Consider the following 15132-nt stretch of genomic DNA (forward strand, 5'->3'; position numbering starts at 1 on the left):
GACTAAACAATGATCCAACAAAATCACTACAGAAGAAGTAGGAACAATGACAAAGAGCAAGACATACTGGAGGAAGATGGAAGAGCACATGTCCCACTGAAATATATTTATTTTTATTTCTTACCTTCCTCCTTGCCACTTTGATCCACTTGTGGTGCAAATGCTACTTTAGGGACCTCTTTTGCTTTTGTGCGAATCCAGGGAACTTTCCCAGCTGAAACCTCTGATGTCCAACCACATGTATCCACATCGAATCCACAGGCCTCACACACTACAGACAGGAACAAAATACCTTGGTGGACTATTCAAGTCTATTAGAGTGGCTGCTTAAGCAGGGTTACATGCCATAACCAATTAAGTGGCTTACGCACACTATCTGAAAATTTTGATCCAGCAAGCTGTACAGTGTATCATCTTTGTTCTACAAACCTCATTCAGTTGTTCCATATCTGCATTCTCTGAATGAGAACTACGGTTGTAAAAAAAAAAAAAGGATTTCTAGAAATTTATTTTTTTACTGCTTCTTTCAAGTTTTTGCATTTTATATTTGACCTTATCTATAAATTATTACTTATAATAGTAAATAATTTAATTGGAATTAAATTAATGATTGTGAACTAGTCATTTATATTGGAATCTTACTTTTTGGCAGCAGATTAGAATTTTAAAGAAAAAACATTGTATGCAATTCCAGGATGATATTTTATGAGGTCCTTTTACAAAAATATTATATAGATGCATTTAGAATTTTTCAAATTTAGTAAACCACAGACATTTAATAACACTCAGCCAACACTAAGAATATCCTAGTGTCAGCAAAGGCTTACAGCTATGATCTATGACTGATTTCTGAACTGCATAAACTGTTACCCCACCAACAAAGTGGCATCTCCATTGAGTACTTACACCTCATTTGTCCACCCATAGACTCAAACTTGCAGAGATCCATATCTGGGTAGCATAGTTCTTGCTCATTATTTGATGCTTCTTGACATGGTAACATCTCATCTGTTAAATTTAAACAATAATCAGCAGTGAATTGCAAGTGCTACTGGAAAAATTCTTAAACTATTAACATTTACTCTAAAAAAAACCAATTTTTCACTTTGGAAAGTAGTATGGAGGTTCCTCAAAAGACTCCACATAGAGCTCCCCTATGACGCAGCAATCCCACTTTTGGGCATTTATCCAAATGATCACAAACAAGACCATACTAAAGCTACCAGCACAACTATGTTTATTGCAGCATCATTTACCATAGCTAAGATATGGAACCAACACAGATGCCCCTCAGTAGATGAATGGATCAAGAAAATGTGGTATATATACACAATGGAATTCTATGCCTCCATCAGAAAGAATGGCATTGCCCCATTTGTTAGGTAATGGAAAGACTTGGGAAAAATTCTATTTAAGTGAAGTAAGCCAGGCCCAAAGAAACATACGTCCCATGGTTTCCCTTATTTGCAATAGCTAGTATATGTCTGAGACAAGCAGAAAAGGTCAGATAAGTTGATGTTATGTGAAATGAACCCCAAGATAAATATGCAAATTTTTTTCTTTCTTGCAATTGTTTCTAACATATTTATAAGATGATTTCTTTGTTGCTTTGTATGTCCCTCCCCCACGGTATAACCCCTGCTTACAATGTATTTAATGTTGGTATAATGTGTGGAGGGGAAGGGCAAAACAAATCGTTTAAATAGGGATACAGGTGGACCCATTGCAACAATGAGATGTAGAAGTCGTTATGTTGAAAAAGGAACTTTACAACTTTGGGGGGGGGTACGGGGATGGGAAGGAAATAGGAAACAAAAGAGGAGGCAACAATGCTTGATAAGAAATGTACTTATGGAAGTGGCACTGTGGCTTAAGTGGTAGAGCACTTGCCTTGAACTGAAGAGCACAAAGACTGCGCCCAGGCCCAGAGTTCAAGCCCCACGACTGACAAAAAGAAAGAAAGAAAGAAAGAAAGAAAGAAAGAAAGAAAGAAAGAAAGAAAGAAAGAAAGAAAGAAAGAAAGAAAGAAAGAAAGAAAGAAAGAAATGTACTCATTACCTTGCCCATGTAATTGTAACCCCTCTGTACAGCATTTTTACAATTAAAAAAAAATAAAAAAGCAATTTTTCCCTTTAGGTGGCTAAACTAAAATATACGTGCACACACACACACACACACACACACACACACAGAATTAAACCACAATGTCCATGTGTGTATTTTAATCACATCACTGTGCTGGCTGGCAAGTCCCCCAACAAAACTGTGCATGTTTCCAGAGAAAGAATTTGCCCTAATGTTTAAATGGAGAACATGAGATTATAATTACACATAGGTTAAGCAAATCATATGCTGTCTTTAATGAAAATGGATCTGTTCCAGAACTATTTCCTCTGAGCTCTCTTGTCCTGGTTTTGGGAGGGGGGGGGTTGGGTGGCTTGTACTTGAGAAAGACTTGATATCCTTCACACTATTAGTATAGCCTACAGAAGTCTGTTGTTCTCATATTTTTAAATACTGAGCTTTGACTATCTTGACATTAAATTGCACCTCCTGCTGGACCAACTTACTGTAGTCATCTACAGATTTTGGTGCATTCAATATCTGGAGATTTTTGGCTCTTCACTTACTATAATTTTAGTCATTTCAATATTCTTTGCATCTTCTCAGTTTCATGATTCTTTTTATTCATGATCTTGATGAAAAGTCTTGCCTCCATCTCTCTAATCAAGAATCATCACTAGTAATAGGGATATTTTCTTATTGTAATTTCAAGTGGCCCACTCCCCAGCCATCACTCTGTATTCCAGCTCTGCCTATAATATCTTACCTCTAACCGCACAGTCATGAAAGGTCATTGACATTTCAGTCAGTGACATATTGCATAGTCAAAGGTAGTCCCATTATCTAGTGATGCTGGGGTCATCATAACTTGTGTTAGAATACCCCCATGATGTTTGCCCAAAGAGGAAATCTCCTAAAAGATGTCTTTCTCAGAATGGATCCTGGTCCTGAAGCCTGTGATTTTATTTTGATTGTACCAGGCCCTACAAGCCTTTAGACCTACAATTTCTTCAATTTTTGTTCTATCCACCACCATCTTAATTCCTCTCCTACAAATTTTATAGAGGAAGTCATCCTCTGGACTTTCTCTTACTAACATCCTCTTGGCAAAAACTCTGGGAAGTATAAGTGTCTACCTACTCCAGTGTATATCTGTATATTTGAGGGGTCATGAGGAAAGACTCTTCACAACTCATGACTTGAGATTCTGGCAATCTGTCTTTACTTTTTCTCCATTCTTAGACAATGACTCAAATCTTGTTTTCCCCTTCTTAAGTTTCCAGCTCTTCCTACACAATCACCATTCTCTGTCTATCATTTTGCTTCACATTTCACTGGACAAATCAGAAGCAACCTTTAGAATCCAACTCTCCTCTTTGTGTATTGTCAATGTTTTGTTCCTCCTATAACTGGTAGATGTCTCTATCCTCTCTTCTCTACTCATTTCTTTAATTTTCACAGAAACAGCATCTCCTTTTGCTTACTTAAAGAATCATTCTAGCAATTTTCTCCTTTGTCATCTGTTTCCTTGTGAGATTATTCCCTTTGGTGCCCGGTCAAAATTGCATCCATCTTAAGAAAACCTACTTCTCATCAATGACTATGATAACTCCTCAAAGTGCTGTTGATTCTCACAGACTCCAATTTCAAATCTTCTTTATATAACTGTATCTGATATTTAATTTTCCCTCTTCAGAAGTTTATATATGGAACTAGTTTTATCAAGGTGCTTACTGATTATCCAAGTGAAGTGATCAAATTGATAGAAGGATATTGGAGTTGAAGTGCAGCAAAAATTCTGATATGCAAGTGTGGCATCATTAGCATTAAAGAAAAGATGTAAAGACACATACTGGGTGATAATAATAATGTGAGTGAGTAAAGAAGGGATGTAATCCACAAACTGAGCTCTGAGGTAATAGTATTCAAGGCCATAAGGAAAAAAAGACTGAGAAAAAATTAGATATTATATAAGAGGAAGTCCAAGAGAAAACTGATGGAAAGGGAAAAAGAAAATATTTCAAGAAAGAAGGAGTGAGTAAGTATATCCAGCAACACTGGTACATCATGTTAAGGAGATATATTGAAGAGGGAAAATTAAATATCAGATAAACATCCATATCTCACCCCCCACACACATTGGCATTTCTGTCCAAGTTCTTATTTTCTTGTTCTCCAAAGTCATTATTGCCATGTCATAAAATATACATATTTACTTGCTTAATGTCTGTCTTCCCTTGAATAAAATGTAGGCTGTATGAATGCAATGATTACTACTTGTTTTTCTGCTGCTATATGATATCCAATGCTTAGAAAAAATCTGTGGTAGCATACATTAGTTCAACAAAATTAGTAAATAAATGACATAAGAAAAAATCAACAAAAGGTAAAAAATAATGTAGGTTCTATATAAATCATGTACATTTTTATTTGTGATAAAGCTGAACCAATTGGTTATGACAATGTTTTATGAATATATACATAGTTGACCTTCTCATAATGAGAGTTTACAAATGATGAATATGCAAATCCTCTTCGATTTAGACACACTGACAATGAAAGTGTCTTTGCAATTAAGGAAATGTTGGCAATAAATGAAGCTAAGATTGCACAATAACAATTACCCTGAAACAATTAAAACTGTAATTTCTGTGGATTCATATGAGCTACAAATATTCTGCCCCCAGAGCTGCATAATTAAATACTGGTCATAGTTCAATTAAATGCTGTATATTATGGCTCATTTGTCACTATTTATACAAGACTATAAAAAATACTGCAAACAAAACTAATCCAATAAACAAGTACAAACTGCAAAAAAAAATTAAATGTATCTTATGCCAACTGTCCTTTGTAATATCGACCACTTCATTGTCATTGATCTCTTAATTGGAAATTATAATAATAAAAGTAGTGGAATGTGGGTGTTTAGGTGTGATTTGTATATTTGTCAATTATAATACCTCTGAAACAACTTATTTACTTCAATTTTTATTTGCATTCGTATTCATTCTTCTGTCTTTATCACTCTCTCTCTCTCTGTTTCTCTGTCAGCCCTTCTTTCATTTCTCTCTCTCCTCTCCCTCCTGCTCTTTCTTTCTCTCTCATTCTTGTTCTTCTACTGCACCAACATCTGGTTACAGAGAGATATCTGGAGGATTTTAAATCCTTCTTCAATGACACATGATCAGCAAGAGGAAGCTCTGCCAACCATTTCAAGGTCCTATACTAATGAAGTCACGTGTCTATGGACTGTCATCCTTCAAAGCTTATCTTGCACAAGCAGGTGGAGTGAAATTGGCCAGGAACTCTCACATGTTAGAGAATGAAGTCCAAGTCTCAAGGATATTGCAGACAAAGTTATAAATAATATCCAACTTGGCTCTAGATATGTTAGACAATTTCTTTTGTCAATTAGTAATGGATTTCAATTAACAGTTATTGGAGCTTAAAGGTAACTAAAAGCCAACACTAAAAAAAAACTAGGATTTTAGTTCTTTAAGTGGGTATTGTACATGTCATGAAGAATCTAATTAAGGAGCGATTTGTGTATTTGTGACACTGCAGAAATGGCACTAAGGAAAAAAACCTGGAAAGCCTATTTAAAAAGAAATCATATACTTTTATAATATTCTGATTATAAATCATGACATGCATTTTTTACTAAAAAATTATAACCAGAAATTTATTCAAGAATAAATGTCATTCAAAAATCATTGATTAAATATGTTCTTCCTTAATCACAAGTCACAAATCTGGATTTCTTTTTATACTTGCTACTTTGGTAAAGTCTAAAGCAATAAGCCTTCTAATAAATTTCCAATGAATTTTTACATCTTGGGAGAAGCTAAGGCTAAACTTATACTATGTGAAGGTGTGGATATAATCTAACAGGTTTCTTTAATACTATAAAAAGATATTAATTTTATTGCTCAATTTTAAAAGAATTCATAAATCATGAAAGCTATGATAAACAATCACTATTATAGAATTATAGGGTTGTTTTCCTCTGGCACTGTTTTCTTATTTTGTTGGGGTTTTATTCCCATCTGAAAACATTTTAGAGAAGTTCTCTTCATGATGACTATACCAAGGACTCAAATAGGGAATGGTAGAGAAGAAACAGATTTCAAAAAAACATAAAAACTTAATTCTAGGGCTGGGAAGGTGGCTCAGTGGTAGAGCGCTTGCCTTGCATGCCTGAGGCCCTCGGTTCGATTCCTCAGCACAGAAGCAAAAAGAAAAAAGCTGGAAGTGGCGCCGTGGCTCAAGTGGTAGAGTGATACCCTTGAGTTGAAGAGCTGAGGGACAGTGCCCATGCCCAGAGTTCAGGCCCCATGACCAGACCCCACCCCAAAAAAATTTTTAATTAAAAAAAATGATTCTAAATATGTAAATTTTGAGCTTCTATAGAAAATAATTTCGCTTATTCTACTCATAAACCAACTTCCCTTGCCTGTCTTTATTACAAATACAAAATGCTAAAAATGTGGGTTTATTGTCCTCCCATGAAAATGAAGTTACCCACGTGGTAACTGCCTAGCCAATTACATGGCCAAAATATTTCCCTTTACTCTGTCTGCTCTAAATTTGAGACATACAGAGCTCAATAGTCATGGCCACAAAGTGATGAGCATAAAGTAAATTCCAAATATGTCACTTTATCTTTGATTCTGTTAAAGAGGAAAAACATATGCATAACTATTTCCTCCCTTTTCTTAAGTCATTTAAGAAAATGTATTTGATTTCTTTTATCTAAATGCCTTCTTAGCCTATCCACCTTTACAGAAGACATTGGTTTGCCTTTGCATCCAAGTCTCTGATGCTTCACCCTCAGCCTCTATCTCTGCCACCAGGAATGCATGAGACTGAAACCACTGATTCTAACTAGCTGCTCCAAAGCAAGCCATTGCCAAGTAAAATAATCAATAAGGGCTCAGGGTTCCTAAAAGCTATCCTGTTCTTAAGCCTGGTCTTGTTCACTTTACAATATATCCTGAGAACTTTATTTATTATATAGCTCCATATTCTGTGATTCCAGCATGCCTGGAGAGAAGCCCAGAATCAATCATGCCTCTTATGTTCCCAGTGATTAACTAGGTCCAGTCTGTTATGATAGTGCCTGAACTTGACTACACAGTTTCCTTGGAAATTTAATGCTACTTAATTTTACCACCTCTCACATCCCTTCCATTTATAAAATTCAAGTGCATGCTTTATGCTTTTCTTTCAATATTAATCTTCATACTGCTGTATTTGCCTTCCAATATGACCTCAGTTTTTACTTATTGGCAAAAAAACTGTGCCCTTGCCTTCAAAGAATGCCCCTTATCTCGATCTTTACTTCCTGTTAAAGAAGAATACTTAATTAATAGCTTTCCAAAAAGATGATGACATCTTTTTTAAAATAATCCATAAAATAGGAAGCTTAACATAAGAATAACTATCATTCTCATTTAAAAAAATTTGCTTCTATACAAATATGTTCATGACATCCATTTTGTTATCCATGAAGGTCTAATGTCCACATTTCCTAAAGATTTCAGTCTGGGATTTTAGCATCTTCTTTGCTAGTCCTAAATTTTGTCATGTTGTATGAAGTTAACATCCATGTAAAAAGCTTAGTCAGAAAACTAAACTTGATGGACTGGAAAGGTGGCTCAGTGGTAGAGTGCTTGCCTGGGTTCGATTCCTCAGCACCACATAAGCAAAAAGAAAAAAGCCAGAAGTGGCACTGTGGCTCAAGTGGTAGAGTGCTAGCCTTGAGCTGAAGAGCTGAGGGACAGCGCCTAGGCCCAGAGTTCAGTCCCCACGACCGGACCACCCCCCCAAAAAAAGAAAACTAAACTTGAAATTTATTGAAGCTTCATCTTTAGCAAACTCAATTTCTACATCCTCTCCATTACAGTATAACCATAAGAATATCCAGAACTATTGTCTTAGAAATTTTAGACTTTATTATTTTTCTATCTTACCACAAGTTTCCTTAAAAGGTCAAATTTCTGATATTTTTACTCCAGCTAAAATTCATTTTTTGACTTCTGTAATGAATTTATGGAGGTCTTTGATGTTGCTTACTGCAAAATCTGGCACTTATCTTCTGAATATTTATTATGGCCCATTTGCCTTGGCTTTGTCCCAATATGTACATCATGGGTACTTAGGGAAATGGCTTTGGTTTCCAGAATCAATGATGGAGCGACATTTTATTTCTGAATTGATAATAGAGTCTAACTATGGACAATCTCAAGGTCCAAGCACCTACCAAGAATGTTCCTGTATAAATTTGTAATGTAAACACAAATTCAATGGCAGCAGCCCAACAGTGAAGTGAACCAAGCCAACAGCTGATTTCATTGCCTATTCTGCTTTTGAGGGTGATTATCTAAACTGGCCAATGAATAGGGCTAGTTAGGAATAATTTCATTTGGCAGACCCTAATTTCTGCAGAAGCTATAAGATTCCTAGAACAGAAAGATACTGCTGAAATAATCAGGAATTAAATATATCATTAAAGTGAAGTCTAGGCTGTCTGAGCTCTGGATCCAGGAATAGCACTCTGAAGTAACAGAAGAGGGAGAATAAATGGAGATTTAAACAGTCAGAAGTTGAATGTGCTTTACCTGTAGTCAATCACATATTCTGTACTGACATGTTGTACACTTTTTGATAAATCTAATAAATGCTATTTTTTAATGAAAATGTATTGGGGTTGATTCCTTAATTCTTTACTTGTAAAATTGGGAGGGGGTGTATAATCTGTTCCTGCCAAGATGTCAATTTTGATTTGTCTATATTTCAATGTATTATATACGGATTCCTTACCCAATATATACTAAACACTGATAAGACAAAGATGGGAACAAATCTTTATATTTTTTACATAATGACTATAAGTAGCTCCTATAAAATCCTTCCTTTGTTTCAGTAACAAGATACACATATCTATAAGGTCTATCATACCAACATAAGTTCTGTCTAAAACCTAAACACAGGGATGTGGGCATGGCTGAAGATATAGCACACTTGCCTAACAAATCCTGGGCCCTTTAATTCCTAGTACTACTACATCAATAAATAAACACACAAAAAACACAAACACAATACAAAATTCTTGTTATATTTTAGGAAAACCAACATATGTCTCTGAGTCAAACTGCAACCAAAACTCCTTTCCACAAAAAAAAAAGAAAAGAAAAGAAAAAAGAAAAAGAAAAGCTTCTATGGTTTGGATATGGCTTGGAAGTTTGGTCCCCAGAGTGGAGATACTAAGACACAGTGGGACCTTTGCGAGGGGAAGGGCATCTTGAGATGTCATTGGGATCATTGTGGGCACTGCTTTTGAAAGGAACTATGCAGTTCTGTGAGATCCTGGTTAGCTATTAAAACTGGGTTGTTATAAAGGAACAAGCCTGTCTCCTACACAGTTTCTTTGGCTTTCCGTTTCACCATAAGCTCTCTTCCTTGTGCATCCTTTCCTGCTGTGATGCTATCCATTATGTGCCACAAGTTGCTAACTAAAGCCAAGCAGATGATAGTGGAATGTGCTTGGACCTCCAGAACTGTGAACTAAAGATGCTTCTTTTCATTATAAAAATAAAAACCCGGGGCTGGGCTGGGAACTTGGCTCGGTAGTAGAGTGCTTGCCTCACATGCATGAGGCCCTGGGTTCAATTCCTCAGCAGGATTGCAGTTCAAAGCCAGCCTGGGCAAGAAAGTCCGTGAGACGCTTATCTTCAATAAACCACCAGAAAACTGGAAGTGGCACTGGCTCAAGTGGTAGAGCACTAGCCTTGAGCTGAAGATCTGAGGGATAGCACCGAAGCCCAGAGTTCAGCTCCCCCGACCGACAAAAAAATGAAATAAATTATAAATTAAAAAAAACCTGTCTTAAGTATTTGGACTAACTCAGCTATCTGTATTCTGTGATATTAAACCACAATTCAATAATATCTTAAAGAATAAGTACCTGCTACATATACACATATACAGGCACATATACACATACACATATTTCACATATGCCTGTTTCTTGCTTGTTATATTTAAATTATTTTATCCTGAGGAAATTATACTTTTGTTTACTTATTTTATTTTAGTACTGGTCCTGGAGCTTGAACTCAGGGCCTGGGTGCTCTCCCTAATCTTTTTTCCTCAAGACTAGTGATCTGCCACTGTGAACCACAGCTCCACTTCCAGATGTTTGATTGGAGATAAGGGCCTCATGAACTTTCCTGCCCGGGCTGGCTTTGAACCTTGATCCTCAGATCTCAGCCTCCTGAGTAGCTAGAATTACAGGGATGAGCCATTGGCACCTGGCTTAAATTATGCTTTTACTATTTAATTTTCTATTGGGAAAAATACAAATGGGGAAGTGGACATTATTAGTTAACAGGGACCTGATATAAATACATTTTTAAATTTGATAAATTTAATGTATTGATGCCTTTGTTTCAGTGTAAATGTAATATAGATTATAAGATCTCCAATTATTTTGTATCTTCATAGTGCTATAATCTAACCAATTCCACAGGAAGTTAATTTCAAGACTACCAGACTCCTGGAATGCACAGATCTCTCTTATCAAGATTTAGCTGGGTGGCAAAAATATGTCTAAAATATTCAAATCCAAATGCAAATGGACCCATTCAGTCCTCTGTAGTATTGTAGTCTATAAAAAAATATAGCCTCTTTCTTATACCAGTCTAATTCTAGTCACTGATGTGTAGTGTATCCAAACAATGGAGAATATCCCTCATGAAAATATCAGTGACAACAGAGAACAGATGCAAGTCAATACAATGTGTAAATTGCTCCAAACTTATTTTACACCAAAGGATAAAAATAGGAAGAAAAAAAGCCTTACCATCTGCAGGCAAGCAGCCTGAACCAAAAGATATATCATCAATAGCTATGACTTCATCCTGTTCATAAGTTGAGATCATTTGACCTTGAAAAACAACCTGCACAAGAAAAATAAGGAACATCACTATTTTGTAGAGTTCTAAGAGGAAATCTCCAAATAAGAAGCAAGGTACTTCCTAGAATTTCTCTGATGACCATATAAATTCCTTATAAAATGGATCAGGGCAAATATTCTCTAAGGTAAAAATATGTGCTTCTATGCCTGTACCACCAATGTTTGGTCATGTAATGTGTTTGTGAAAGGAAGTAACATTTGTCTAGTTTTTACTCTCCAGCCCTTTTCCATGTTTAGATTGTAGGTGTTCATAAACTCATCATGTACTAGATCTGTATCCAAGTCCTATTTTGGTTTCTAGATATTGTCATGTTAGCACTGTGCTCCACTGGTTCTTCAAATTGTATTCACAATCACATTGGATGAGATTGTTTTAGCCTCTTGCACATGACTTTCCATAGGTGAGATAATATTGACTGGGTATGTATTGTTCAGCAACATACTGTTAAAAGAAGACTGATTAAGCCAGGTGCTGGTGGCTCATGCCTATAATCCTAGCTACCCAGGAGGAACTGAGGATCGCAGTTCAAAGCCAGCCTGGGCAAGAAAGTCTGAGACTCTTATCTTCAGTAAACCACCAGAAAACTGGAAGTGGTGCTGTGGCTCAAGTGGTAAATTACTAGCTTTGAGCTGAAGAGCTGAGGGACAGTGCCCAGGCCCAGCTCAAGACCCACAACTGACAAAAAGAAGAAGAAGAAGAAGAAGAAGAAGAAGAAGAAGAAGACTTATTACTATATCATAATAGAAAACCAGTATAACTCTCTACCAAGAAGAAATATTCTGATATATTAACGAGGAATTTAAAAAGAATACACTTTGTATTTTCTTATTACCTATGGTAAAAGGGGGACTATGGGCAATATAAGGCCTGAGAAATCATTGATTAGAGGATTCAACAGATATATATATATATATATATATATATATATATATATATATATATATATATTCTTCTGTGTACTTCTTGGTGATTGCCCGTGGCTGCCTGCTTGTACTGATAATTTTGTACGGCCCATGAATGATGTTATCCAATACTGTCTAGCAATATCCGAGTGGCCCGTGGCAGGAAAAAGTCTTTACAAGACACCTATAAGACAATTGGTGTATCATTAGAGAGTTTTTTTTTTCTCACACTCACTAATAAATAGCAAAGAAAAATTATTTATTGCTTTAGGGCAATAAAATGAGAGCTGTGACTCTATGGTAGAGCCTTGAGAACAGAAAAAGCTGAGAGGCAGAGCCTAGGCCCTCCATTTTTTCTGTTCTGTATATGCCTCGTGTGTGTGTGTGTGTGTGTGTGTGTGTGTGTGTGTGTGTGTGTGTTAAATTTCATCATCAATGGTTTTTTCTTCCACATTCTCTCCAATGAAGACCTTAGGGCTTCAACTGGCACCCAGGCTGAAGATATACAAATTTGTATAATCTCTCTCCTGAGCTGTCCTTTCATATCTCTGCAACCTGGAAAACATTTTCACCCAAATGACAGGAGTCACTTTGATTTCAGAATATGCTGGTTTTGCTTTTCCAGTTGAACCTCTTAATTTACTCATTTTCTGAAAATGGTACCAACAGACTGCTGTATGCAATGCTGAAAACTTCAAAATGACCTTTAGAATCAATCTCACATCCAATCAGCCAACACAAGAACCAAGTCAGTTCTGGTTTTTCTTCCAGCCCTATTTCCGCTCCTGTGGGCTCATGCCTGATCTACTGAAGTAGCTTTTCAATTACCTTCTTGCCTTCATCTTGCAATAGGTACTTTGTGTTTATTAGGTTCTGTTAAATTACATGCTAACTTAGTCTAAGTAAAAAAAAGTTATGTGAACACTGGCTGCTATTTGTACCAAGTAGCTGAGCAAGGAACATTATTTTAGGGAAAGAATCATGTGTCAATGTGCAGGGAAATTTACTTATGAGTCACTGTGGTTACAACACACAAAACCCTATAGGCATAAGTAGTCTAGCTAAATAGATTTTATTAAGAAAAGAATATTTTTAAGGGATTTGGGTTAGGGTCTGGAAAGTAGCTTAAAATAACTGTGAGCCAGGTCTCACAAAGAGTGGTAGGCATAAGCTCTGTTTTTTGCAGTAGTGATGTTTCTAAAAAAGTGATATCTCACATTCTGTCTTTGCTTTAACACTTTAGGAATAAGGTTTTTTTTCTAAACTCCATGTCATATGGATTGTGTGGGGAGAAAGTTTTAAAAAGGAACAAAGTAGTGCTCCCTAATAAACAAAGAAAAAGAAAGAAAAGTAGATAAAAGGAAAGATAATGGAGTTAGGATATTGGAACATCACAGATTTGAGTCTGCACTGATCTAGTGAGAAAATGAGAAATTTATTTCTCACTAGATTTCTCAAGGGAAGGTAGTCTCTGGATGGAGATAAGGGTCAGCATTCAAGACCTTTGGTTGAATGTTAGAGGAAGCTGTGATGGCAGCTAGACAGCAGACACCAATCCACTTAGATCACATTAGTAATTACATGACCAGAAACTCTTACAATCATGTATCATGTTAGAACATTTTTAATTAGTATATTATTATTAATTATTCCCCAATAAACCTTTGAAAGACTAAAAAAGAAAATAGTAACTTCACCCTAACAGGTGATCATGTAATAAATATCCCCAAATTAAACCATTAAAATGTCTCACTCTTGAAAAGCATCAAGGCAGAACTTTTTTGCTGAAGATATAATTTACATGCTTTTTTATCAATGCTTTATCTTTATTCATGTCTATTTTCAAATAGGAAGTTGCTGAGAACTCCGTAGCACTTCTAATATAAAATATCAAAGAAATAAAAAGAAGCTTCTATTAAAAATGTTGCTCTATGTTACAATTCAGGCACTGGCATATTCAGTTTAAAAATTCAAGCATTCAACATGAAAAGTATACTGTATGATATGCTTACTGCCAGCTCACTAATTGCTGTAAAAATAAAAGGGTAAGTAAAATGGGGAAGGATTGAACTTGGAATCAAATTTCTCTTGCATCTTCAGCTCATTTCTTACCTTCTTAAAAATTTAGAATAATACTAAATTTTATTGCGTATATTTGTTTTTAAATGTGATTGTAATTAATCAAAATCATGCAATTACATCATTTTTCATCTAACAGAAGACTTAAAAGAATACTTAATAATCACATAAAGTAGATTTGACCAAAACTTGGAAATTGCAATAGTTTTCCTCCACATTACAAATCCTTTAGTGCTTAAGCATGATAGAGAAAACTACTATAACTTACTGCTTAGTTCATACCTAAAACCTACCCTAGATTCTAAACTGGTATGAGATCTAGTAGGGTTACTTCACTTTTTAAAGGTCATAATTACCAATGAGATAAACCATCTTCTACACCAGACACAGATGAAGGGTCAATTAGAGTATGTGTGCAAAAAATTAAATATAATTTTTTTTGTTTTTGTTTTTTGTCCGTCGTGGGGCTTGACCTCTGGGCCTGGGCCACTGTCCCTCAGCTCTTCAACTCAAGGCTAGTGCTCTACCGCTTGAGCCACAGCGCCACTTCCGGTTTTCTGAGTTGTTTATTGGAGATGAGTCTCACGGTCTTTTGTGCCCCGGCTGGCTTTGAACCTCGACCCTCAGATCTCAGCCTCCTGAGTAGCTAGGATTACAGGCATGAGCCACCAGTGCCTGGCCTAAATATAATTCTTTACATATAGGAAGTACTAGTTATTATTATTTAAACATGTTCAGAAATTTTCCAGAATCCTTCCAACTTTACTGATAACCCCTTTATTAGTAATTAATTTCATGTTGCAATGAATACTCAGATACTAGCTTACTATAATTTTATTAAGCAATGGATTTGATTTACAGATGAAAATGGCAAAGCCTCTTTCTTAACAGCCTGCTCCATGGGGTTTATTCCTTCCTTTCTTCTATCTTCCTTATTATAGTTTCTCCCTTCTTTTCACTCTCTTCCCCTCTTCCTTATTTCTTTTTAAAAAAAATACTGGGGTTTGAACTCAGGACTTTGAGCTTGCTAGGCAGGTATTCTACCATTATATACCTGGTGTGTGTGTGTGTGTGTGTGTGTGTGTGTGTGTGTGTGTGTGTGTGTG

General features: G+C 35.9%; 1 protein-coding gene across 1 annotated transcript in view; it reads right to left on the minus strand.

Annotated features, from left to right (window-relative positions):
• Malrd1 (MAM and LDL receptor class A domain containing 1) overlaps window positions 1-15132 on the minus strand; it is a 504118-nt gene that overhangs the window by 437691 nt on the left and 51295 nt on the right. The window contains exons 5-7 of the mRNA XM_013014599.1: window positions 10931-11027; window positions 907-1008; window positions 125-271 (exon numbers count right to left, since the gene is read on the minus strand). Of these exons, the coding sequence (XP_012870053.1) occupies window positions 125-271; window positions 907-1008; window positions 10931-11027 (346 nt within the window). The remainder of the gene's footprint in view (window positions 1-124; window positions 272-906; window positions 1009-10930; window positions 11028-15132) is intronic.

This window comes from Dipodomys ordii, unplaced genomic scaffold (assembly GCF_000151885.1).
Source record: "Dipodomys ordii isolate 6190 unplaced genomic scaffold, Dord_2.0 Scaffold24, whole genome shotgun sequence".
In the NCBI taxonomy this organism is placed as follows: Eukaryota; Metazoa; Chordata; class Mammalia; order Rodentia; family Heteromyidae; genus Dipodomys; species Dipodomys ordii.